This window comes from Acartia tonsa, chromosome 14 (assembly GCF_053477335.1).
Source record: "Acartia tonsa isolate MP-2025a chromosome 14, ASM5347733v1, whole genome shotgun sequence".
In the NCBI taxonomy this organism is placed as follows: Eukaryota; Metazoa; Arthropoda; class Copepoda; order Calanoida; family Acartiidae; genus Acartia; species Acartia tonsa.
In genome coordinates this window covers 24,524,058-24,550,865 of record NC_137273.1, presented here as the reverse complement: position 1 = coordinate 24,550,865, position 26,808 = coordinate 24,524,058, and the positions used below count along the sequence as shown (strand labels likewise).

The 26,808-nt window shown below is 33.8% G+C and overlaps 1 protein-coding gene and 1 long non-coding RNA gene across 2 annotated transcripts in view; both read right to left on the bottom strand.

Annotated features, from left to right (window-relative positions):
• The window catches only part of LOC145306199 (RNA-binding protein 28-like), a 29,172-nt gene extending 6,324 nt beyond the window's left edge, over window positions 1–22,848 (bottom strand). Inside the window, exons 1-21 of the mRNA XM_080148212.1 lie at window positions 22,716–22,848; window positions 21,575–21,690; window positions 20,843–20,935; window positions 20,324–20,382; window positions 19,212–19,289; window positions 18,362–18,526; window positions 17,884–17,965; window positions 17,131–17,184; window positions 16,234–16,367; window positions 15,532–15,586; window positions 14,744–14,816; window positions 13,751–13,825; window positions 12,889–12,951; window positions 12,479–12,540; window positions 12,082–12,182; window positions 11,484–11,587; window positions 10,943–11,026; window positions 10,067–10,173; window positions 8,704–8,859; window positions 7,281–7,440; window positions 6,894–7,026 (exon numbers count right to left, since the gene is read on the bottom strand). Coding sequence (XP_080004338.1) covers window positions 6,894–7,026; window positions 7,281–7,440; window positions 8,704–8,859; window positions 10,067–10,173; window positions 10,943–11,026; window positions 11,484–11,587; window positions 12,082–12,182; window positions 12,479–12,540; window positions 12,889–12,951; window positions 13,751–13,825; window positions 14,744–14,816; window positions 15,532–15,586; window positions 16,234–16,367; window positions 17,131–17,184; window positions 17,884–17,965; window positions 18,362–18,526; window positions 19,212–19,289; window positions 20,324–20,382; window positions 20,843–20,935; window positions 21,575–21,690; window positions 22,716–22,783 — 2,022 coding nt within the window. The 5' untranslated portion in view covers window positions 22,784–22,848. The remainder of the gene's footprint in view (window positions 1–6,893; window positions 7,027–7,280; window positions 7,441–8,703; window positions 8,860–10,066; window positions 10,174–10,942; window positions 11,027–11,483; window positions 11,588–12,081; window positions 12,183–12,478; window positions 12,541–12,888; window positions 12,952–13,750; window positions 13,826–14,743; window positions 14,817–15,531; window positions 15,587–16,233; window positions 16,368–17,130; window positions 17,185–17,883; window positions 17,966–18,361; window positions 18,527–19,211; window positions 19,290–20,323; window positions 20,383–20,842; window positions 20,936–21,574; window positions 21,691–22,715) is intronic.
• Window positions 22,849–23,917: 1,069 nt separating this feature from the next.
• Window positions 23,918–26,287, bottom strand: LOC145306205 (uncharacterized). The gene is made up of 5 exons (XR_013874923.1): window positions 26,130–26,287; window positions 25,841–25,935; window positions 25,206–25,255; window positions 24,499–24,535; window positions 23,918–24,057 (listed from the first exon to the last, which is right to left on the bottom strand). It is a non-coding gene; the product is annotated as an uncharacterized LOC145306205 (long non-coding RNA).
• Between the last annotated feature and the right edge of the window lie 521 nt (window positions 26,288–26,808).

Genomic DNA, 26,808 nt, shown 5'->3' with positions numbered 1-26,808 from the left:
AAGCAGTTGACAGCTATAAGAACCATTAGACAACCTTACTCCTGCATAAATAGCTGCTCCTCCCATGTTAGCAGCTGCATCACTTATGCACAACAATCTGATCTTACTTCCAGCCTCAGTATTTTCAGGGAAGACAAATCTCTTGACGCTTAACTGAGGAATCTGGATAAACTCCTTGAACCTTTCACGCCAATGTTCCTGAATTTCATGATTAAGTGGAGAATCCCAGTTTAAGCCATTTAGGGCATGAGCAGAGAGTTTTAGCTGACAGTTGTAAGGTTCCCAAAGGCCAATTGGATCCCAATACTCTGCCACCTTAGACACAACTATTCTCCTAGTTATTTCTAGATCAGACATTAACTTGGTTACATCCTCAATAGATGACACTGGAAATGGATTGGATGGTTTAATTCCTCTTCTCTTCTTATTGAAGTTAATTTCACCAAACCCAGGACTAAAGGTATCATTGGTTATATTCCAATTGTAACCAAGCACCTTAAGGTTTTCATTACCATCAAGGTTGCCACCAGATACCACTACATACTTCAGTGAAAACCCTCCAGCATTCAGAACAGCAGACACTTCCTCTATTTGCTTATTACATTCCTCAATAGAACTAGCTCCACCCATAATATCATCAACATATATTTCCCAAAGTAGGATAACATAAGCTAATGGGTAACCCTCACTCAGGAGCCTTCCCAGCTCCTTCAGAGCAAAGATTGCCTGGTTAGCAGAAGATGTGACACCATACCATGCTACTGTCATGACATATGTATCAGGTGGGGTTTTGGTATCTAGGTCACTTTTGTACAAGAACAATTGGTAAGCATAAGATGTGGGTTTAAGTTTCAGACAATTATAGAGTTTACTGATATCTGATGACCAGACAAATTTTTTAGTTCTGGCCTTCAAGAGTACATCAGTGAGTCTATTCATATTGTTACATCCTTTTGCTAAAATTAAGTTTAGGCCACTCATACTAGGATCTACAACGATCCATAGTGGAGTACTGCTTGACTCCTTGGCAACTGTTCTCCAAGGCATAAAATGATGGAATGCGGATGCTTCTATAAGTTTGATGTGCTCTTCTGGTAGGTCTTCAAGTTTGCTGAGAAATTTCTTTTCAACCAATTCTGTAATAACATTTCTAATATGTTCTTTCTTTGCCTCTGGCAATCTACACTGACTTTTATATACTTTCAAAGCTTGATTATAATTGTTGGAATCTCCATGCTTCTTGGAAAGGTATTCATCAGGTGCAGTAGTAAAGGGAAGATCAACAAAAACTTTCTTTTCCTCAAGGTCAACTGTAACACTTTTTTCAATGGCCTCCTGTTCAATTTGCTCAGTAATACTTAGCATTTGAGCTGTACTGTTTGATGTGCACTTACATTTTAGGCATTTCTCACATCTAAAGTTAACTAGGTCATGCTTGTCATCTTCATCAATATATATCCTTTGTTTACTTAACGGTATTTTAGCTTTGAAGACTACTGAATGTGGGGGGCATACACAATGAGGATTTGTACAATCAACTGTGTTGTCAGGTTCCAAGTTTTCCAAGCAGACTTGGTCCAGTTTCTTTACATCTTTAAATGTATCATCTTTATACTGGTAAATTCCATGACCAGTATCAATCAAATCTGGGTCAAATATTGATTTAAGGGCTGCATATGGAGACCCCCTGTATTGATTTACCACTTCAGTAAAGTAAGAATAAAAATGGTTGACATTTCCTCCTAATTTCTTATTAATGTCTGTAAATGTTCTATGTGGGCCACCAAAACAGTAAACACTTCCAAAAACATCCATGAAAGGGCTTTTATACAATCCAATTCCGTTTGGCAAGCTCAACACACATATTGGTTCCAAATCAGAATGTTTTAAACCTATCAATAGTTTGATACTATCACCTCCAACATATGGAGGCAAGGGTGTGTCAGGATGAAGATCAGCACATTCATGTGTTTCAGTATTGAGTTCACTTAAATTGTATTTAGGGAAGGGTCCAGTAATACTTTTCATTCCTTGGCATGTTAGTTGGTGATATTTTCCTTCTACAGTGGGCCCCAGGTATAACTCATACATACCATAACCAGTCAGGATTCTATTACCACTAATGACTCCGATTGAACCCTGATTTTGGTTAACAACTTTAATCTTCAAGTTTTCAGCAGTTTCCCCATCAATCAGGTGCTGATTGGCACCCCGATCAAAAAGGGTTAATAACTGTTTACCTCCAATTGATAACAATTGCATTACGCCTATGGAGTCCTCACTGCATTCACTTATAAGATCAATAGTAGGAGGATCTTCTTTCATGCCAGTGGAAGTATTAAATATAGGAACAGGTTCACTGTCAGATACTGGTCTTGACAATGATTTCGATTTGGATGAATCCTTTATTCCAGCAAGGATTTGTAAATGACATGCTAAATTAACCGGTACATTTAACAGGCTGCTTTTAAAGCCCTTGACATATCCCTCAAGTCCATTAAGTATATCAGCATTTGATGGTTTGGTGTGTTTTTCATTGAAACAGAAGAATATTGAATATGCATATCCCTTAGCATCATGCTTAATTCTAGTCTTGCATTCAGTACATTGAAGAATCTTAGGTATGGTTTTCAAATTAGAACACTTTTTGCCAAAACAGTTCTCATTTGACTGTAAACACTGTGTACAGTACTTAAATTTGAAGTTTTTTCTATATTCCACTCGTTCCTTGGGGGTCAGTAGATAGAATTCAACACATCCAGAGATATCATGTTTGTGATCTTTGATAATACAGGGAAATTTGAATTCAGAACATGGCTTTGCTTTCTTACTCTTCAATTGGAAGTGTACGTTCTTAGCAGTATCAGAATTTGATTCATCAATACTTTTTTCATCATCAGATTGACAAGATTCATCTCCTGTAGTTTCAATATGATTAACTTGCTTAACAGCATGTGTTCTTTGTTTATCTTTCTTTGATTTAGATAATTGTGTATTGAAAAAATCTGTATTTCTAGCCATGGAATCATACTTCTCATAAGCAGTGCTGATGCAACATAAGATCGTTTTAAAGGCAGTTTTGCCTCTTATTCTTGTAATTCCTTGGTTTAAGTCTCTCATTGCTTGAACAAAAGTGTCCATAATAAACACAGGAACAAGTTGAAGTATTCTTTTCAGGAATTCATGACCATATATAAAATCTTCCACTTCTTGTTTAGATACATCAGGAATATTAACAAGTTTATCAACTCTCTCCAATGCAGAGTGCAATTTCCTGAAATATGATAGGTTGGCTCCAAGATCTGAATTATCAGTTGGAATTCTATCTTTTGATACTGCTGACAAGATACTGGAAGTAATTGTTTCCAAGTCTCCATAACGAAGAAGTAACAGCTCTTTCATTTTTTCATAATCTTCTCTAACTTTCACAACTTCATCTTGAATAGCAGATGACAAATATCTAGAGTAAAATAGTTCTGCCTTTTCAATAGAGATTTCATAATCACTAGTAAGATTTTCAAACCTGCGTAAAAATTCAAATATGTCAATCTCACTTGTAGATGTGAATTTTGGCAAAGTGTCATAAAGTTTATGAGTTTGAGATTTTTTATGACAGCCTTTATCTAGATAAACTTTGCGCATTGATGAAGACCAATTATCAGCTTTCTCCAGGCAGTTTTCAACCTGTTCACAAAGTAAGACATTGATATTTCCCATTCTAAAATAGTCTCTCAAAGATTTTTGAAGATCACGACGTTCCAAATCTACGGTGGGAATTTGATTTTTAAAAACATCAACAATTGTAGCTTTATCTAGATCATTAGATGGCTCAGGAACTAATAAGTTCCCCAGAGCCTTCATTTGTCTTTTTAAACTCTTTCCATACACATCCAAGGAGGTAGACACTACGCTTTCTAAATTGTCTTCAGAGTTTTCAGATGGCACACTTTGACGTCTGTCATTTATAATGGGTGCTCTTTGATTTGATTGTTTCTGAAGCCAATTGTCAACATAACCATTATCTGGTACTTTAGGGTTCCCTGCCATGTTATCATTATGAGAAGGTATCTGGGCAATGCCAGTTACAACATTATTATTTTCCAAACAATTTGGAGCTCCACCATCCTGAATTCTTGTGTCAGCAGAAGAGAATAATGACTCAATGGTGCGTTGGAGGTCATCAATATCATTTCGAACAGATATTTGAAATGCTGCAAATTCTTTGGCCATGTCTCTTTGACAAGAAGCAGATTTAACACACGAACCTATTTGAGAATTGACAGTATCATTTAGGGTAGTAAGGCTTGCTTCAATACTGGATACTTTATTGGATAGTAGTTTGACTGAATCATTGGTGTCTTGAGGGATTGAAATTTTTGCTTCAAGATTTTCAATCCTTTGCATTATGAGAGGACTTACTACATTTGCTTGGATTTGAGCTTCAATTTCAGGTAACTTAGCTTTGATGTTATTGACACTTGATGCTAGGTATTCTAAAGATTTGATCTTTCCCTTCAATTCTGTGATTTGCCTTAAATTATTATTGGCTGTTGGAATATTAGCAGCAGCTTTTTCTATATCAATGGATGTAAATCCATGGAACATTCCAGAGCTTAAGCTATTGTTATTACTTTGAATGCACCATTTGATCTTGAAAGACTCTAGGCGAACTCCAATTCTTGAACATCTAGAAATTAATTCATCTGACTCTTTTGCTGTTGCAACAAGTCTAATCTGATTTAATTTAATTAGCAAATCCTTGTATTGATGATTGGCTGCTTTAAGATCTTGAGGATCATCACCATGAAGATGTTGCATTTGTTCTATATCCTTTTCCAATCTATTTAAGGCCTCAATTGCTTGGGCATCTGACATAACATCTTGTTGGGCTGGTTGTTGAGAAAGCATAGTACCTGCACTTTCACGGAGTGGTGTATATGCATATTCATCACTTTCATTAACCTGATTCACATCTGGAGTACCTAAATTTTCCATAATAGGAGATACACGTGGTGTTGATGATGTCGGATTAATTCGTGCCTTGGTTTGTAATTCACTCAATTTCTGCCATAGGTTAGTTGGTCTTTTTGAGTCACCAAGGCTACCTAATCCCTGCAATTCCCTGCTAAATGGTTTCTTTTTTAACACAGTTTGAGCATTGTGCATCTGTGAAGATGTAGATGTTGGAGTACCAATATCATCTGGATCAAATGTTGGTGGATCATTATGATGTGCATCACTCTCATTCTCACTGTCACTCATTGCTAATTAATGATGAATCAGCAAAAAATAAAAAAAAATAAGCAGGCAAACCAATTAAATTATACTTTACTTCATAATAAAGTAACTAAATTCACAATTGATTATAATAAATCCTGTCTTGTGACATCTTCCATTCAGTTTATAAAATATAAACCCAGAGTAGAAGTTAAATTTTTTATTTCAATCAGGTATGGTTGTATTACCCCAGATTAGAAATAAACTATGTTTGATCCCAAGTAACTCACAGGATTGGGTTAATAAATCAAAATATATTGCTGCTATTCATAAACTATGGTGGCAGCACCAGATAGGCAATCCCGACAAGTTTTATAAGTGTAGCAAACTTTTATCTCAGAAATCAGACAAAATAATTGCTGAATGAAAGGAGAGAGATTACTAGGGTAATGTTTATTTTTGAAAAGTTTATTGTTTATATTTTGAATTCAGTAATCACAAATTAAGTTGAGCTAACGTTGACAATGTACCTTTAGGGTAACTAACTGTCACGATTATTTATCAATTATGTAAGCACTGTAAAAGATATTCTTGAAGGAATTCTTTTATTATAATTAATCACTTTTAAGAGAAATTAAATCGTAAGCTACGGTCTGCAATAAATTAAATGACTAAAATCACTAGTATTTATAGCTCTTTATTTCATAATTTAAACAAATGAGCTTCCCAACTTTGTCATATTCTTATGCACGGAGTGCTTACATTTTATTAATAATCTAAACAAAAAATAACTATTAACTTTAATACTTATTAATAAAATGTAACAATTATACAATACAGATGTTAACGCATATACGACAAGATTTGAAATGACAAGTTTACCGGGAAATATACGGCAAAACTAGTTATCAGCTGATTATGAATCTAAGTGCTAGCAGACGGCTCCATAGACAAAATATTTGTATGTATCGGAAAATAAATAACCATAGACAAAATATTTTACACAATGAATTATTTTTTTATCATGCAATTTCATTGCAACACCTAATAAAAAACAATTAAAGACAAGTTTCTACATGAAATTAGACCAAAAAGGCCTAAAAACCCCATTTTCGCCCATTTCCGCCAGGTTTTTATTATCTAACCTAAAAATAAAAAAAAAATTATTTTTTTGCCATTTAGATGTAGTACCTATTGGATCGACTAGGCCTATGTACCAAGTTTCAAGTGTCTAGCTCAATATTTAGACCATTTTGCTCACGGTTTATGTTTAAATGTCATTACGACCCTCCCCCCCCCCTCCCTTAAAAGTCTAAACAAAATTTATAATTAAAATGAAAAATTGTTGCAAAATTGCATAAAGTATTATATTTTTTAAGGACTTAAATCACATTTTTACGCCTTGATTTTAGAAATATTCCAAATATATCAGGACAGGGAATTTAAATTCTAGAGTTGCTTGGGTACAAATAAGTGATTTTCATATATAGCTAGACAATATATTATATGTCAAGAGTCAACACAAAGACACCACAAAGAGGGGGAAAAATAAAAAAAAAATGTTTTCAGTACTCTTTATTCCCCCCCCCCCTTCTCTCATATTGTTTAGCCCCCCCCCCCCTCCCTTCAGCAAAAGATCCGCTGCAGAATATACACCCCTAAGCTAAGCTACATACTTGTGCAGTGTCCCTTAAAGGAGTTTCCATCAGGCGTTTTCTCTTCTCTGCTTTAATCTTCTTTTTGTCCTTGGTCGTAACTGGCGTTTTTAAGTCCTTTCGGGACAGTCTCTGCTTCTTCAACTTTTCTCCTGTTATTATAGGACAGTTAGAATAATGTATAAAAGAGAGGGAGGGGACAATGGGCATTACACTAGTCCCCAAAGTTTTATAATAACTTTTTCTTATTTGTTGACTTATAACCAATTTATTTTAAATTAGGGGAGATGGGGGGGGGGGGGGTTATTGGTGCTCAAGATAAAAGTGTAAAGTTTTTTTCTGATTAATTTAATTAACTCGTTTTCCACTTTTCATCTCTCTCTTTCTTTGTTTAATTCCAACTTTCCTAAATGTTTGGGCAGGGCTTTCATTTTTGGGTCGGCGGTTGCGCCTGAGAAATCTGGCGCTTTGTTGTTGTGCGGCAGTGGCTGCATGGTCTGCTTCGCGTCTACACGTTTCTTTACAATCTGTTTAAACATTTTCTGCATTACTTTTTCCTGGTCCTCCTAGGGGGGGTGGCAGCAAATATTATCATCAAGTTTAAAGAAAACATTTTCCAGTGTGGCTTCAAAACCGATCAATCCGATGTTTTAGAACCCGCTATAGTAAAAAATTATGTACATTGTATAGCATCGAAATTCATACAATTTTCCACGGATAATCAAAATAAAATCATAAAATTAATACCAGTTTTGTTATACTGGGCCTGTGGCCTCTCGGGACCAACAAATATTTTTATTTTCATATCCAAGGAAAGCTGTCTAAAATACGATGCGATCAATAACTATTCCAAACTTAAATTTTGCTTAATTTAGGTAACTAATTAACTTAATTTAGCCTAAAAGCTAGTTTAATCTTATAACCATTACTTAAAAAACTATCAATATCTTTGTGCTTTAACGGATTTTTTTATGATTAAGATTAGATTATGCATTTGTAGGGTCCTAATTTTCTTAGTGATTTGTTACTTTTGTGTAACAATTTAAATAATCATAGATCTAAATAAATGCTATGTTGTGTTACGTTCAAAGCTTATCTATGATACAGGGGTGTATATTCTGCACAAGATTTTTTTTTCCCCGGCTACAAAATTTTTTATTCCCCCCCCTTGTTTTTTCTCACCAAGTAGGCGGGGAAATGGAAAAATATTTTAAAAACTCTATATTTTATTTATTTTACCCCTCCTACCACACATTTTTTAGTTTTTTTTTTCACCAAGGAGGGGGGGGGGGGGGGTAAATGGAAAAAATGTTTTCAGTTTTCTTAATTTTAACATTTTTTCCCCCTCCAACCACTTATTTTTTATTTACCCCTCCCCCCCTTAGCCAGGGATCCCATGTAGAATATACAACCCTGCTATGATACAAAGTAGAATGATATCTATCTATCCATCTAAAGCTTAAGATCTCGGTAATAATCAATAAAACTTCTTCCCCCATGCTAAAGGTTTAAAATTGCAAAAAAATGTAATTTAAGCTATTTTTGTATCAAATATTTTATGATCACCAAGGTTAAGTTTTAAGAATATGCTTTTCAAATGTAGGATTGACTCAGGAATAAGGTATAACCAACAAGCGAAATAAATCTAAAATAATATTCGGGGGCAAATTGAGAGGTCGCCAATTTTACGATGTGTTGCCCCCCAACGACAACTGAAAAACACGTATAGGTTTCGTGATTTTTTTCCGAATTAATTTCGTTATTGGTATAAGCTGGGATTGACTTATCCCCGCTTCCCTGATAAATAAATTATAATATTTTCCCCATTCCTTGAGTTTAGCTTGATAGGTTGGGTTCATCAGTTTACTTCTCTCCGCCCTCTTTTCTTTCAATATCAACGCTTTTCTATCCTCGATAGAGAAATCCACGATGGGTCGTCGGTGTGGGGTAAAAACTTCAGGGTTGTTGTTGATGTTTCGTAAAGCGACTAAAATTAAAATGTTTATAATTATCAGATTAAATTTTCATAAAACAAGGATGACAACATCCATAAAAGCGAAGCACTGAAACGGTAGTACAAACGCTTGTATTGTGTCTAAACTGAATAATCAGAATATAAAAGTATAAGATTTAAAGCAAAATTGTAAGTAAATTTTTTGAAAATCTAGGTACTTGATACAGAATAATGTGTATAGACATACATACATATTTTGGACTTGATTATAGAGTTGCTTCGCTTATAATATTGTTCTTTGTTGTTCCATGAATCAATATACCAAAAATCAGATCAAACGGATAATTAGATCGCATAAATATTTGTTGTTAAAAAAGTAGAAAAATCAACATGTTTAAAATGTACATACGGACATTCTGGTAATTATTATAGAGCTGCTACGCTTTCTAAATCGTACCTAACTACTACAGGAATCATCATGCAAAGTTTGAAATCGATAGGACAATTCTAACATGCCTTAATTAACGAATAAAAGCTATTTATCTCGGACGGACGGACGGACGGACGGACCGACCCTAATTATAGAAAAGCTTCGCTTTTAAAAATACATTCATTAATAATTTAACTAGCGACTACGCCCCTAGAGGCCACTAGGGGCACTATCTGGGGACAACCACCCACAAACACTTTCAGCAAAGTTCTCTTTTCTAGGGGCGATTTCTCTTGGGAGGGTGGTGGTACCCTCCCCTTAAATTTAACCTTCCCAAGACCTATAAGAAGCTACACTGTACAAATGAAATATATCAGATCAGCAGTTAGCGAGATCCTTCGATACATTCAGACAGACAAACACACACAAAAGACATCCTGTTACTTTTGTTTGTGAATAGTCTATCGCAGACCTCCTATTACAGGCAGTTTTTCGCGGATAAAAGAAAGAATTTTTTTTTTGGCCACAGGGACTTGAGGCCGGGGCCAACAAATCGGGATCAATTCTATAATATCAAGTAGTCGGAAGCTAAAGATCTCGAAAAATGTCGTTCAGAATTAGTTGTACTTTTCTTGGTGATTTAAGGCTAATTTCTTGACCTAGTCCCGCCTTTCCCTAGTGGCTAAGGGAGAAACATAAAGTTGTCTAACATACAAATCGATACATTTAAATCAAATATGGCTGAGAAACGTTTCTTTTCGCATTCGCATCGTACTGAAAAAGAAACTAAAAAGCTTTAAAAAAGCTTACATAATGCATCCTCGTGTTTATCATAGTCGACAAAAGCATATCCTTTAGAGTTAGTAACATTTCCAGTCGCCTTGTCCACAAATTTCATGATTCTGCATTCCTTCAACCTAACAAAAATATCATCTCAAAAATTAAATATTAAATCCTTTCAAGTCCGGTTCTATCCAGAGATGTTGAGGGATAAGACAATGGTCAATAAATTGATGTAAATCCCAATTGAGGAACAAAATTAACCCTTCTGTAAATTAGCTCAGTGTTAGTTTGTTTTCTTGGATACCCGTATAATCTACAGTGTCCCCTCCCTCCCTGAATAATTCTCCTTTTCGTTTGATTGAAGGACATTCTGGAATACTGGGAGAATATTTGAGCTTCATTTAACAAAACAAATACCTAATTGCAGGGTTCCGGAGCCGGAGCCGGGAGCAGCAACATTTTTGGTGGAGCCGGAGCCGTATTTTTCGTTAAAAACGGCTCCGGACTAGCTAAAAATGATTTTTTAAAGTAATATTATAATTTGGCAACGGTCTATTTCCATATGATAAACTGAAAAACTATTGTTACTTAACAAATAGACACAAATCCTTCTACTTTTATATAGCTTTAATCAAATAAAAGCAAAATATTTTATATTATTTATTTTATTTTATCAAATTCAATAATGAAAAAAAATTGATATATTTATTATTTTAAGGTAGGAGCCGGAGCCGCATCAAAATTATACGGCTCCGACACCCTGCCTAATTGAGTCACATTTTCGTATCTTCGTTCCAGGGTAAGTAAAATACAAATAAAATGAAACAAATCAGTTTAGAGGACGTTCGTAGTCACCGATATACCCACCAATTGTAGAGTAGCTGCGATACTTAAATAAATTACCTGCATTTTGGTGGAGACCATTTGAGAATGATTCTTCTTAGTGTACCATCAGATAAATGCGAAGGAAAATTTCTTACAATTAGCCTACAAACAAAACATAAGTAAGCGGTTTCCCTAAAAGTGCCAAGTCAAGCAAAAAACCTCCTCCAATTGTTTTTAATAAATCAAAAATAAGCGGAGAGATGTTGTTTTAGTGTTTGTATTTTACTTTAATTCGATCTATATCCTTTAAATAGAATATATTTAAATGAACATTAGAGTAAAACACTAGAGGGAGAAAGGTTAAAATAACTGTATCTTCCCACCTTGTGCAACCTTTCTATTGGGTCATTGAAAAGCAACCAATGGTGTCGCTTATATTAACACAGCCAAGTAGCAGAGAATAATTTAGAAGGAGACGAAAAGTTTCGTTGAAATAGGAAGGGAGGTAGTTGTCTGAAAATACATCTTTTCTATAATGTAGATCTGTTAAATAAACGTTTTTATTAAACAAGCATAGTTTCAAAAGACATGGACGATTCAATTATACAAAATATGTCACCTTGTAGTAGAAACAAAATTGTGAAGATTTGCAAGCAAAGTTTTCTTTTGATTCATTAAGAATCTTCTCTTAGCCATATCTTCTTTGCTAACCCCTTCAGCAGCCTGAAATAGTTATTTCTAGTATGGCATCGCAACCGATTTTTATAAGCTGGATTAGTACCGGTTCTAACCCATACTGAAAATCATGTATCGTATTGTAGTTCAGACAATTTTCTATGTTGATGAATTATGTATAGCTAAGCTTAGGTCTTCGGTCCCTCGGATCAAACAAAATTAGTATTAATATTTATTTAATGTTCGCGGAAAGCTATCGATAATACGAGGCGATAAATAACTAATATAGAATTTTCGTAATGTTGATCATGGTGGAATAATAAATATTACAAATATTCTGTCCATGTTTGATCACATGGCAGAAATTAAAAAGTCGGCCATTCGTTTTTATTTTTTTTTGTGAGAGGGGGGGGGGGGGGGGCGTTGTTCTTAGGGCGATTTGTCTTGGAAAGTATTACTTTAGGGAGATAATTCTCTACAGACAGACAGACAGACAGACATGATGTTACATCATGAGGATTAAATTATCTGTGTCTATCTACCTTTGATCCTTCTCTGATGAGACCCTCTCTGGCCAGGTACAGATTTCTGACGTCCTTTGCCTCTTTCTTCTTTCTTTTTTCAATGTTTGCTTTCACTTCATCTTAATAAATACAATAATGACAACATTATTAAAACCGATAATAACGTCAGACAAACGAACATGAAGAAATATGTAGTATCAATGCATTTAATATTTATTATTATTTTGAAGTTGCTGGGCACTTTGTGGGTAACCGTCTACTTTAATACATTCTGCATAGGATTAATTTTTCCCCTGCTGCAAAGAATTTTTAATTTTTTATCACCCTGACCTCCTTGTAAAATAAAATCTTTCATCGTTTTAGGGGATTCATGCAGAATTTATTCATCTAGCCTTGTACTGTGCATTGTACGTACCTGGCTTTATAGCTAACACGATATCAAGCTGTCTATCGTCCAACCAGATACCATCAGAACCTGTTTACATACAAAACCATAAACATTTTGAGGGGGGGGGGGGGAGTTAAACACACATGTAAAATTTGAAATTAGGAAAACTACTTTATATCACATCCCATTGATTCAGTTACAAACCCCCTGATCAAATCCTGTACACTTCACAGAACCGCATCTATTCTGCTATTAGGGTATCATGTACATCAGTCTGTATGTAACACAATAAAAGTAATTAAGTAGATTTAAGAAAGAAAGAAAAACATAGAGATTGTAGGGGAGGGGTTGTGTTTTCCTTATTCCTAGCCCTGGCAGGAGGTTGGACAAACGCCAGAATTAAAAAATTAAGTTATTTATGTATGGTTTGTATTCCTTTAGAAATCTTAATGCATTTTGCTGCGTCTTTAGCATCTTTAAATTTCACAAAAGCAGTTCCTCTAAAATAAACATTGATCTGTTATCATCCCAGGACTCATCAGCAACTACACCCGTATTGAAACAGGTGAGCGAGGGGTAATCCCCTCTCCAACATTCCCCTTTTTAAAAACAACAAAATATTTTTCCGCGGAAAAGAATAGATTTTATAGAAATATTTGCAGTTTTAGAAAGGGAGGAGTAGGTTATGCTAAAAATCCGTAAAGGTGTGAGTTTTAAGGCTTAAAAATAGCATTCACTAAATATGTGTATTGTGTATTTCTTATTGAAAAGAACTATGGACATTTAAAAAAAATAAAGTTACCATAAATTTTGATCGTTTTGAACTTAAAATTCACAACCTTTACGGATTTTAAGCGCAACCTACTCCTCCCTTTGTTATGTATAATACTTTATGATAAAAACAGTAAGGCGCTGAAACTGTTTTTATCTGTCGGAAACGATTCAAATTCAGATCCTTACATGAAATGTTTAGAATATTACATTAGCGGTAACGCGCCAAGATTCCTCTTGGGGTATTTTAGATAGAGGCAGAGGGGTCTTAATTCGCTTTTAATTTTGCCTTTAAAAAGAAAATGTAAAAACATGGTTTTTTGAAGAGCTATGTGTATATTTTTCCTAGAAGGGCGATTTCACTACCTACCCTAACAAATCAATTTAAAAATAACATTCCCGGTATCTCTGAGATGCTTCACTAAGAGAGAGCCACACCAGTCGAGCAAATAGAAAATCTTTCACTACAAACACAAAGACAGACAAACTACCCGTTACTTTTTTTCTATATTAATTCTACAAACTTACTTTGAAACGTTCATTTCTTTGTTCCAAACAATTTTGGCAAAATGGATGGGCCCAAAATTTTGTTCCATCATTTCTCTAAACAAATAGGAGTTTTATAGTAGACTGGTACAAAAAGAATTAATAAAAAAAATAAGGATGACTACATTAATGAAAGCGAAGTTCTACAAATAAGACATCTAGAATATAAAGAGCATTAACAAATAGAGCATAGAAGAACGACGAAATTGTTCTACAACAACTTTAAAAATTCAAAAATAAATCTATTCCACAAAGGGGGGCCGGGGGTCGGATCTGACACTTTTGCGTAAACAGGGAGCATAGGCTTTGTCTTAGGAGTGAGAGGATAGGTTATTAAAAAAAAAATTGTTTTGAAGTGTTATAGTTCAACTTATAAAACAAAATGTGCATCTTTTATCTTCAAATATGTTAATAACATTCAAAAGGATGCATAATCATACTTTGTTTTACAATTTGACTTCCAACTCTTAAAAAGAGACAACCTGGAGGCCTGCAGCACATGAACCTGGAGGCCAAGACCAAACTTTTTTAAATATAAGAAATATACACCGCAAAAGTAATTTTTTCTTCTTTAATAACCTATCCTCTTACTCCAAGACAAAGCCTATGCTCCCTGTTTACGCAAAAGTGTCAGGTACGACACCCCCCCCCCCCTTACTCTAATAAGGAATGAATTCTACATTCTTTGATTTTATAGGTAAATGCATGAAAAAAATTTCAAACAGTAAGAAACATTAAATACAGACTTTCTCGTAAAGATTAATGCAAAGTTTAAAGTCAAAAGAACAATTCAAACATGCCTAACTTAACAATTAGAGCTAGCAAACCATTTGATTGCACGACCTTTGTCTGGATATTCTTAATGCCAGACATAGCTGCAGTAGCTTAGATATTATTTTAACGTCTCTAGTATGCTGCGATGAGGTCCAGACTCGAACCCGACACTTCCGCGGGCCCTGCTGATAAGACACTAACCCTAAATCTTCTTCCTCTGAATTGAATGAAAGATTTTTGATGAAAACTGTTTTTTGTTCATCCACATCGTGTCCTAATATTGTGTTATGGTTGCAATATATACAAACAATCACGCAACCTCGACTTTCCCTGGATGTAAAAGAAATAATATATTATATACTCCACAACAAGAACAATATTATCCATAAGTTTTTCAAGTTCTGAACATCTTACATAGTAATTGCAGCCCAAAAAAACAGAGATTAGACTCACAGCTAATATCATATTATTACGATAAATCATTCTTTTAAACTAGAGAAATCTACAAAAGAAAAGTTAAAAGATAAAAATGTCCTAAGGTCAGGGGAATACACTAAAAAATCCGTTATACGGACAGACGTACCAATCTTATTTATAAAGTAGCTTTAGTTAATAATAAAAAGAATGATATTCAAGATAATCATTATCCTAGAATTCTAATTAGGAATATCCTTTCATAAATAAATCTCCAAAAACCTGTGTTCATACTCAACGTAAATAAATTATACCTACCAATGGATATAAAAAATACGTAGATATTATGACATGGAAAAAATTGTCTTTAATTTAGGTTGCTAGCATGAAGCTCATTTTTTGTCAGTTTGATCAAACAGCAGGAGGAAGGATGGGGTAAAGTTGGTGGAAGGATATCTATATTTTAGCCCGCTGTGTTTATTCTTATTAGAGAACATGAAAATCTTATGTAAGATAGTAAAATATCCATTTTTCCAGGGAAGCCTCATATTACTTAATTTTATATTGAACCATGCCTGTTTCTGGTCGTGGCTTTTCTCCTTCAAAATCTTTTTCTGTGTCGTCCCCTCTGTGATACAATGTTGTTGATCATGAGTAGATCATGAGTATTATTTTATTATAGTCCTAACGGCATTTTTATATTTAGGGTGTAAATGCATTTCTTCCTAGATAGTTAATACCTTCCCTGGACCTATAAAAAGCTTCACTATAAAGAAGAACCATATCTGTTCAGTAGTTAGCAAGATCCTTCGCTACAGACAAAAAAACTTACTACTTGGATATGTGCATACATTTCCACACACAGTATCACATTATAAAAACATCAGAACTGTAAAATATCACAAAACTACATACAGCCCGCCCATTATAATTTGATTCTCTCTTATCTTGAATCAAAAATTATTATTATTTATTTGATAGTTAACTAGCGGCTACGCCACTAGAGGCCTGCTATGGCCCTTGGGAAGGCATTTCTTTCTATGGGAAATTTCTCTTGGGAGGATGGTGGTAGCATACTCCGAAATAGTTATAAACTTCCTGGACTAATAAAAAAAGCTTCACTGTAAAGGAGAACCATATCGGTCAAGTGGTTATCGAGATCTTAAGCTACACAAAGATAGACAGACCTTCTGTTACTATTATAAAAGGATATATGAGAACACAAAAGTGAGTACAACACAAGAACATAATGAGAACATGATCTGAACAACATTCCTTTGACTTTCTTCTCCCTCACTTTCCTCATCTCCCTCCATCTCTTCATCTTCCTCACTCTCTTCATCTCCCTCGCTCTCTTCCTCTCCTTCACCATCACTGTTATCAACCTCCATCTCAGCATCTGAACCCTCTTCTAGAAAATGGATCGATTTTGATATATTAAGATAGTTATTCTTAATCCTTCTGTATGTCATTATGAATTTCTGTGCCAGAATATCTTGCTAAATGCTAGAAAGATCTGTTTTTCTTAACAGGGACGCTACTTACTCGTCGTGGTGGTTTTATTTATTTCAAAATTATATATAATTGCAGAGTATAATATTTAAGGACGAATGTGATCTGGACTGTAAATTACAACGGTACACAAGGGTGTATTATGGTATAATCTCGTTATCTTATTCGTTGGCTTGAAAGTTGGATGCTTTTAGTGAATTCTGATTGGTTGGTTCTAAACTAGCAGTGTCCAAACTTTTTAACCAATAGTTTTAATCTACAGGATCGGTAATTTTGTTTCTCATCATTGGGGATGTATAGTGTATACCCAATAATGGTCCATCCCGTAATATCCATGATAAAATTACAGACTTAATCTTTTGATGATTGTCGAAAATTTTTAATTCTTTCACGAACATATTTTGTAAAACAGATATTATTATAGAATGGTAACAAACTGGGATTTTAAAGGGTAAAGACAATGAATGTAAAATTGATATACATCCTAAATTATGATAATAAAATTACCCCTTTAATAGATTAAAAATTCGTTAAAAAAAAAGTTTTTGAACCAACGAATCAAACTTTGGGTACCACAGAAATTTTATGGTTTAATGTCTCCTTCCTCCCGGGATAACAGTATTCTTAAGTTCAACAAAAACTTAGGAAATTAAAATAAATACCTTCTTTGATTTCATCTTTAACCTCTGCGGATTCCTCTTGGGCATTCAAAGTCTCTGAGAAAAATTAACATAACTATATTATCTTTTGCATATTATCATAAGAACCGAAGCAATAAAAGTCATGCGATGAAAAACGAACAAAACGAGTTATAGATATGCATTAAGACTCCCAGACAAATTAAACTATATTCGAAATGCTCCTTGGTACAGGGAATATTATGTCTATTTCTTCAGTCTATCCTAAGAAGCCGCTGAAAAATTGACGTTTTTTACAGACAGATATGGGCGGACATTTCAGATTCTAGCAACTTCACTAATAAAATTAGCATAGCTATAAAATACAAATAAAATACTGCAGCAATTTTTGTAAGTTTATTAGACAATATCTTAACAATCGCTATCAGGGGTATATAATACATTCTGCACAAGATTAATTTTTTCCTCTTGTTGCAAAAGACATTTCGACCCCCACCCCTGATATAAAATTAAATTTTTCATCATTCTAAGGGAATTTTGAATCTGTAAATGAGAGGCATGTAGCTTTATGCTGATTTTTCAAATATTTCCCCGTATCTTTAGCGTTTATAGTCCGATTTGCAAAAATTTTCTGGAAAATATTATCAGCTGATGTTTTACATTTCAGTACACTTTTTTTAATCCCCGCCCCTCTTAACAGGGGATCCCATGCAGTATATTCACCCCTGCTGGTCGCTGTTTTATCATCAAACATTACATATACACAAAAAGAATTACTTTTATAGAGATATTGTGGGACAGCAAAATCCACGGCAATTATTCGACCAAGAAACTCCTTTCCGTTTGCCTTTGCTACAGCCTGAAACAGATTTTGTAGTTTTAAATCGATAGGAAGATTTTAACAGCCTATCTACGAATTTGAACCCAAGTGTTATTCTTAGTTCCTTTTTTATTAATTCGACTCAAATTCAAAATTGCCTAACAGTCAACTAAAAGTGAACTAAAATTATATACATATTTATATATATTATATAGACTACAAAAAGCTTGGCATCACCATAGAGCTTTTCCCAAAATCAATCCTTCATAACTATAAGGTTGTATCTCATCCCTATATATGAAAACAATACAGGTGTTCAATACAAGAACGTCCAAGCTTTCTTTAAAAGGAAGAGAGGTCAATTGAAAAGTTATAAAGGTTAGCTCTTTAACCCCTCTTGGACGAAGTTGGTCAACAGCAGCATCCAATAATTACCTGAATAGCCCTCTTTGTTTCTTTATATTGCACAAAACCACAGCCGACCATTTTTCCATTCTTACGCAGAATAATGGACTGTGTAAGCTCTCCAAACTGTTCAAAATGAGCTCTGAATTCATCATCTGTAGTTTTGTAGGGCAGATTTCTAATGATCAGCCTTGCCTGTTTAAAAAAGATATTATATAAAAAATAATAATTTCAGGGATGCAAAAATTATGTGTTCCTCTTTCTTTTTACATACAATAAGATCATTGAACTCGTTGCACAAAATAGGACACATTTGTCCTGAAAAACATTTTTTTCCCAGCTGAAAAAAATCATAACCGCTCCAACTAGTTCAAATTAAAGGGGGGGGGGGGGGAGTATAATATGTGGCCTCTCGTAACACGACATACCAGCAATTTTATTTAGGGTACTACTCTGTTAGTTTTAGAGAAAATTGGGTAAAATATTATTGGTTAAGCAAATAATTGCCCCAAGTATGGGTACCTTTTTTTGCATTTCTAACCGAATTAGGCGATTTGGAATCATTTGAGACCATGGCATTTTTTTAAATTCTCGTTTATTAAAGAAAATCATAATTCAGAGCTACTCCTGTGCTTTAGAAGATATTGTAACAAAATCTTGAATTATTGGTTCAGTAAAATATATTAACAAAAAAGGCTTGTTAACCCCCGCTCCCACTGTTCACCGCCGTTTTCTGCCGCCACAAAAAATTTACAAGAGTCATAATATACTGGAACGGGAGCATGAACTGGCCCTTGTGGCTAAACAAAAGTATCTTGTCACACTCCAGGAGTCTTAAATCAAAGTTCTAAGAAACTATAACTAATCTATAAATCAATACCTTTTGTATTTCACGTTTCTCTTCTTTCTTTCTATTCAGCCTTGCTTCTTCCTTCCTTTTAGCACGCTGAACTTCTAACTAATAATAAACATAATTTTAAAAATTTAAATATACACTAGTGATGGCAATCCGTCGAATTTTTGGGCCGGATTCGGATTCCGGATTCGGATTCCGGATTCTTAAAAGAATCCGTCAAAAAAAGAAGCGGATTCCTTGCGGATTCCGGATTCTTATTTTTGGCGGATTCCAGATTTGGATTCCAGATTCTAGCAGTATTTTAAAAGGCATTAAAAAAAAAAATAAATGAAGCATCAAAAGCTGTGAAATGAAAATAAATATATTTTGATGTCATGTGACCACTGTACAGCCAATTAGAGGGGTGGGGGGGAGGATGGTGGTGTGTGTGTGGGGGGGGAGGGAGGGTGATCTTTGCCTTCAAAAAGAGGGAGTTGAAAGAACTAATTTTAGCCTACCAATCAAGAATCCGGAATCCGCTATTAAAAAACGGATTCCGGATCAGGATTCGGATTCCAAAATTTGTCCAAAAATTGGGCGGATTCCGAATCCGGATTGCCAACCCTAATAATCACACTAGTGGTTGGATGTCTATGAGCGTGATATTTTAGCAACCTCAATACTAGTGAAGTAGAAATCAGTTATTTACCCTTTCATTCATTTATTGAAATTTCCGCTGAATTGAATTAATAATCCTATTATATTCAGTAGTACATAAGGGTTAATTGTCAGCAGCTTAAAATCTCAATACCTATTGAACTAATTAAGTTCTCTATCTTAAGTAAGCTTTATAGAAGTCCCGTGATGGTTTTATACTATTTCCTTAAATTTAAGTCTTGGGAAAGTTGAAAGCTATTTTCCTAGTTCCTAGATGCTAGGGGCGCAGCCGCTAGTAGTTCATGAACTATTTAAGAATATTTTTATGTATCTAAAATAAAACTCCAAAATGCATTTTTTTATATTTAAAACTAATTTCCAAGGTTCTACACGGTTTATTCATTTTTACCAAATACTAATGACGCAACGTGTACAACCAACAGACACATAGGATTTACATAGTAGCTTTTCTATGAATAAAAATGTTTTAAATATCTTACATATTCTTCTCTGGTCAATTTTCTGTTGGGAACTAATTCCATTCGAAAAACATTTTCCTGTAATCACAAAGTTCATAAAAAATAGAAGAAGGAAAACTTCTATTACCCCTGAAAATTGTACAAAATACATATAATCCTCCCCCCTAAAAAAATCTACCATTATACCGAATTGCAAAACTTACAACCACCAAAATCCAAATTTTACATTTTACAACCAAAATGTATAATTTCCAAATTGACCTTTGTAGTTATAACTGAAATAGAACAGATGTGACCTTAATCAATAAAACCAAAAAAGGTTAATTACCTATGAATATTATATTTACGAATTAAGTTATCGAAGAATATTTCTTCAATAACTCGATTATTCAATTTTTAGCAATTTGTGTCGTTAGGAAAAGATGAAGATGCACAATCTAATTACGTTACTTTCAAACAGCGTAATGACAAAAGTACGGACAAAAGAATGTCAAAATTTTAAAGTATTTGCTCTACTAAAACACCATGAACTTTGTTCCTCAAACTTGATATCAGTTAGTTGTGACACTTCTTTAGCAGTTTGTGGAGCTCTGAAGGTAACAAAGCCCAAGGTAAAGTCCTCTTCTTCTTTACCTACAATATAAACAATTTTGTGTTATATATATATATGATCTTTTTTTGTACTTTGAAGCAATTGTGTACGCTGATAGTCAGTTTGTATTTATTTCGGCTAGGTATCCCTCCATACCTGATTTAAATAATTAAATCAAGGAGGTAATCCAGTAGTCCATCAGCTGATTGTACTATTTTTTGTTTGTTTTTACAAAAAGATGATGAATTTATAAAATAAAGATTTGTTTTATGATATTTAATAATTTATAATCACCTAGGCTAAATAAATAAATTATTTTGTCTAATTTTGAATTTGTTTTGAAAGCGTAGCTTCTCTTTAATTGGTTTGCAGTAATAGGTATAACATGAGTGATTTAGTCATAGCAAAAATTTTAGGGAATAATTTCTTTAGAAATAGACCACCTATCTTATATGAAAGTAATACGATGTCTTTCTGTTTGTCTTAAGTTTAAGATATCGATGGCCAACACCTCCCGAAAAAATTCATAAACAAAATTAATATTTTTTAGAAATTTTATCCAACAAAGAGGCTGAGTAATCCGCCTTAAGTCCCTAGAGGCTAGAGGCGAAGCACTCACCAACATCTCATCAACAGAGTATCTTCGCTTCAACAACAAATAGTGAGTCGACACGACATACCTTCTAAGATCCAGCTTTTTTTGACAGGTCCAAAATCTTCGAATACTTTCTCGAATTCGACTCTTTGAGTGCCCTTGGGCACGTTGGAAACTCGTACCGTGGACCATTCATCTCGCCTAGGGGATAAATTAGATTCAGGTTGAATTAAGACAGGTATTTTAAGTGATAAGTCAATGGACGATAAATTTATTAACACCTTATAAATCAAAGAAAAAAATACCCCCTGTATAAATTAAATTATTGGTGGTAAATTAAAACCTTGTTAGTTTGTACCACCCAATCAAGATTTGAAGAAATATTTATTAGCCAACTAATGAGAAAACATATACCAATATAAATCTTCAGGGGTGTATATTTTCAAATTTGACCCTGCACACTCACAGGGGGGGGGGAATAAAAAATATGTGGTTGGGGGGGAAAAAGTTAAAATTAAGAGAACTGGAAGCATTTATTTTCCATTTTCCTCACCTTTATGGTGAAAAAAACTAAAAGAATATGTGGGAGGGGGGATAATACGAATAAAATAAAGAGTTTTGAAAATATTTTTTTAATTTTATTTCCTTCCTTGCTGGAGAAAACTAGGAGGGGAAAAAAATAAAAAATTTTGCAGCCGGGGGAAAAAAAATCTTTTGCAGAATATACACCCTTGTAAAACTTAGTAGAAGACCAATGCTCTTTCAATGAATACATTATTACATGGATCTTACACCAGATTTGCCTGTTCTCTTGTAAAAACTTAAAGTGAGCTGAAATAACGATTTCTCCACTCCCCTCCTACTGGATGAACCAACTGAAAAATAAACAAGTTCCATGTTAGCAAGATAAATTGTCGACAATTTTCCCGTTATAATATCGACATTTACTCTACATCCATTGTCCTTTCTTCCCTGTGTTTATACTCAACGTAAATAAATTATACAAATGGATATAATATAAATATACGTGGATAATATGACAGGGAAAAATTGTCTTTAATTCAGGTAGCTAACATGAAGCTCAGTTTTGGTAAATTTGTTCAAGTTCATATAGTAGAAGGAAAAATCGGGTAAAGGGGCTATTGTTATTTTAGTTAAGTTACACTTTGTTAGAGAAAATAAAAATCTTGTGTAAGATCCAAGAAATAATATATCCATTATTATACCTGTCAATATTTTGTTTTGCCGGCCCACTACTGCCAATTGATGTAGGCTCTTCAGGTGCGACCGCCATATTGCAATACCTCTGAAATTGTACATACCAAACAATTAAAATTAACTTTTTTAAAACAAGGACAAATGAGTCTAGAGAAGCAAAGTTGTTTTGTGGGATTAAACATGATAGTAAACTGGGATACAGAAACAAAATTATGCAAATCCCCTTCTCCTATGATGATAACCAAAATAACCCTTCAGACTAGAATTCAATTGTTAATTGAAAAGTTTGGACACCAGTCAAAATTCTATTAAAGTACCTGAAGTATAAAATCCAACATTATATAGATTGGTTAGGTATAAAACTTTTGGTACTATTGTAATGCACAGTCCAATAACTCCCCACCTGTCGGTATAGGAAATAACATGTCATGGTTGCAGTGAGCGTTGGATTCACGTGTGTAACTGTGTACGAATCGAACAAAGTGAGAAAATGATAAGGAGGTACATATTTTATAGTCATGTGTTTTAGGTGTGTAAAGCACTGCTGAAGCCTAAGATAAACTAGACAATGATTTAAGTAAAGAATATAATAGCTGAGCTACTAAAATGGGCGTTTGGGGACCTTAACAGCGTTCTTTAACAGCAAGAGAGACGCATAGGCAATAATTCATTTGACCCCCAAATACTGACGTTTTACAATATATTATACGATTAATAAACTTACACCAATGCGAAAAAAGAAAATTACATGTGTATGCGTTTAAAACTAAAAATGTGACTGAATAGACGAATAAATAATAAACCTTTCCAACCCTAATTTGCACCTTAACAATTTAAACTGCGTAATATGCGGATAAATGAAGACTTAACGCGGAATTTAAAATTAGTTTTTGGTCTAAAATAACTCCTAAAAATGTTTTCGACTGCGTCAAATATTATCCAAATCATCAACTACATTTTTCATTTCTATCATCTGAAACAAGTTAATTGAAGAAAGAGAAACTCTACATAGCGACTACGATATCATTTCTATTAATCCTAAAATTATTTTAATTACACACGATAGTATTATTCTTACAATTATAATAATATAATCACAATAAAATAATATCATGTTAAAATTAGGGTCGACTTAAAACCAAATATCTTGAATTAAATATTACTTTTTGTTTGATGCCTAAATAGATAATTTAGATCTAAGGTGACGCCTATTACATGCACAATTTTATACAATATGTACTATAAGAGTACATGATGTATGAAGAGTACAAATCCGGCATATACGGCTTGATAAATATTCTACTATTTTGTTACATCTTGAGAAAAATTGGTGGATAATTATTTACTTCTAAAACGATAATTGCCATTTCAAATAAGATTTTTTAGAAAAATTGTTGGCGTTCTCCTTTTGGAATTTTTTTCTCGTATTCATTCAAATCCGTAGGATAGGAACCGGTTCTCATCCATACGAAAAAACTATGTCTAGCATCGTATTATATCTACGAATATAAAAATGTACCATCATAAGATTTAAAACCAGTTTTTTTAGCCGGTGCCTTGGCACCTCGGGGCTAAAAAAAAATTTTTTAATCTTATAATTGTACATTCGATATCCGCGGAAAGCCGTTTATAATACGATGCGAGAAATAACTATTAATTTTTCTTCCCCCAACCACATATTCCCCACCCCCCTTTAGCAGGGTTAATTATGCAGAAAATACACCCCTACAATTTCCATGACCTTGAGGTACAGAAGATCTTAATGAATAATATAAAATGGCAAATATTCCTCGATTTTATTTCCGTAGTTCTCAACTCTAGGTCCGACCTGTAAAAAAAATATAAATGATAAGTTAGAATAAAAACGGGACTCGGCAGTCGCGAGTCAGCTGCCTGTAAGCCTCAAAGAAAAAAATCCTAAACCTTACCTTAATTAATATGGCAATCCTTCTTTTAAAATAATGTTTAATGCATCCAAACGGGTTTTAATTTGATGCTTAGTCTTGGCCAAATTACCAGTATAATTTATGATAGTTAGTTAGAAACTTACGCGAAAGACGTGCAATCAAAAGGTTGGCAATCTATCTATGCGGTATAGATTATAATGGTGTATACTGTATATTATATATTAAACTGAAGTATTTTTTTTTAAATGCAAGGGTGTATATTCTGCAAGGTTTACCTTGCTAAAGGGGGGGGGGGGGGGGGGGGGGTTGTAAAAGTATGTGGTTGGAGGGGAAAAAATGTAAAAATTAAGAGAACTGAAAACATTTTTTTTCTTCATTTTTCTCCCCTCCTTGGTGTAAAACACTAAAAGAATAAGTTTGAGGGGTATATATAATATGAATAAAACAAAGTTCTCTGATCGAATATATTTTTCCATTTTTTCCCCTTCTTTCCTGGAGTAAACTAGGAGGGGGAAAAAATATAAATATTTGCAGCAGGGGAGAAAAAGAATCCTGTGCAGAATATACATCCCTTTAAAATGTAAAACTTACATGGAAGGGGCTGACAATGTAGAAAGCTCCCATCAGAAGCATAAAACCACCTAAACATTTTATTCATTAGTCTTTTCGTCAAGGTATATAATAGGCATATACCAAATTTCTCTGAGGATGTTTGGGACCAACATTGAGGGTCTGACTAAGAAGTTAAAGTTATCAACCATCCCATGATGGGATAGTATAAACCACAGTTAGCTAGGTATATATTTTATCAATATATCTACTAATCCTTCTATCAATATTTCAATCAATCTTTTCATCACTCTTTCCATCTATCTATACCATAATCTTCCATCTATCTATTCATCAATATTTCCATCAATCTATTCATCAATATTTTCATCTAACTATTCATCACTCTTTTCATCTATCTTTTTACCAATCTTTCAATCTATCTATTCGTCAATCTTTCAATCTATCTACTCTTGACCTTTTATCATCTAACTATTCATGACCCTTTTTCATCTCTATCTATTCTTGACCCTTTTTTATCTATCTATTAATCACTCTTTCCATCTATCTATTCATCATTTTTCAACTATCTATACCTCAATCTTTCTATCTATCCATCGTGTTTATCAATCAATCTAAAACTCCACCAATTTTGTTGTTTCATCTATAAAACTTACCCATTACAGGGACGGCATAGCTCATGTTGTTGAGGTGAGCGGCAGAGTTGTAATGGGGAGGAGTGGCAACGTTGCGCTTCAGAATCAGGTTGGTCCTAACATTATATGATCATAAATATAGTGATATTTTATGTTAGTTATTTGATAATTCACTGAAATATTGAACCTATGCAGAGTTCTCCTTATTAGGAAAGCTTCAGGCTGGCCAAGGTATGGTTTATGTCCTTATTTATTATGAAACTTAAGACAGTTGTAAAACTAGTTTTCAACGAAATTAAATTTTTAAAACCTGGCGACAGGGCTGGCCTTGGTCAAAATGTTGGCAAACATTCTTAAGGTTTGTTAGTCTGAAATAATACAAAAAAATATTTCTTTATTAAGATACTTAAGGAATGATAATGTCTGAAAGAAGTGCAGGGCGATTGAAAAGAAATTCCTTGTAAGATTAGAGAAAATCAATGGATAATTCATATTTTTTTATAATGAATAACAATTTTCAATTCTAAAAGACCTAAAATCACAAAGCTCAAAGTACATTAGTATTTGTTCAAAATCTAAGCTTAAAATATCATTAAAAAGCCTAACTGAAATAAAATGAAAAAGTGAATAATACGCGAATTTTCATCATGGATCTAACCTAACTGCCCCCCTCAAAAATGGGAAAAGCTGATAAACATGGCGATTTATGTATAACTTTCTCTTGACAATTTTTTTCCTTTTTTTCTTAAGCATCTCAAAATATTTTTTCGTAGTTTTTTGAGACATTATTTACATATTTTAACCTTTTTTTAACATATAATCATAATTTAAAAGTTTATGATTTAATAATAAACAAATTACGTTATTAAATGAAACCTAAAGTATGGGGAAATACGACAAAGGTTATTTAGTCCAAGACCCCTTAGAGGAGAAGGAATGGGGAAAGGTAAAAATCAGCTGTTTTTTTTATTCGTAGATTTTACTAAAAA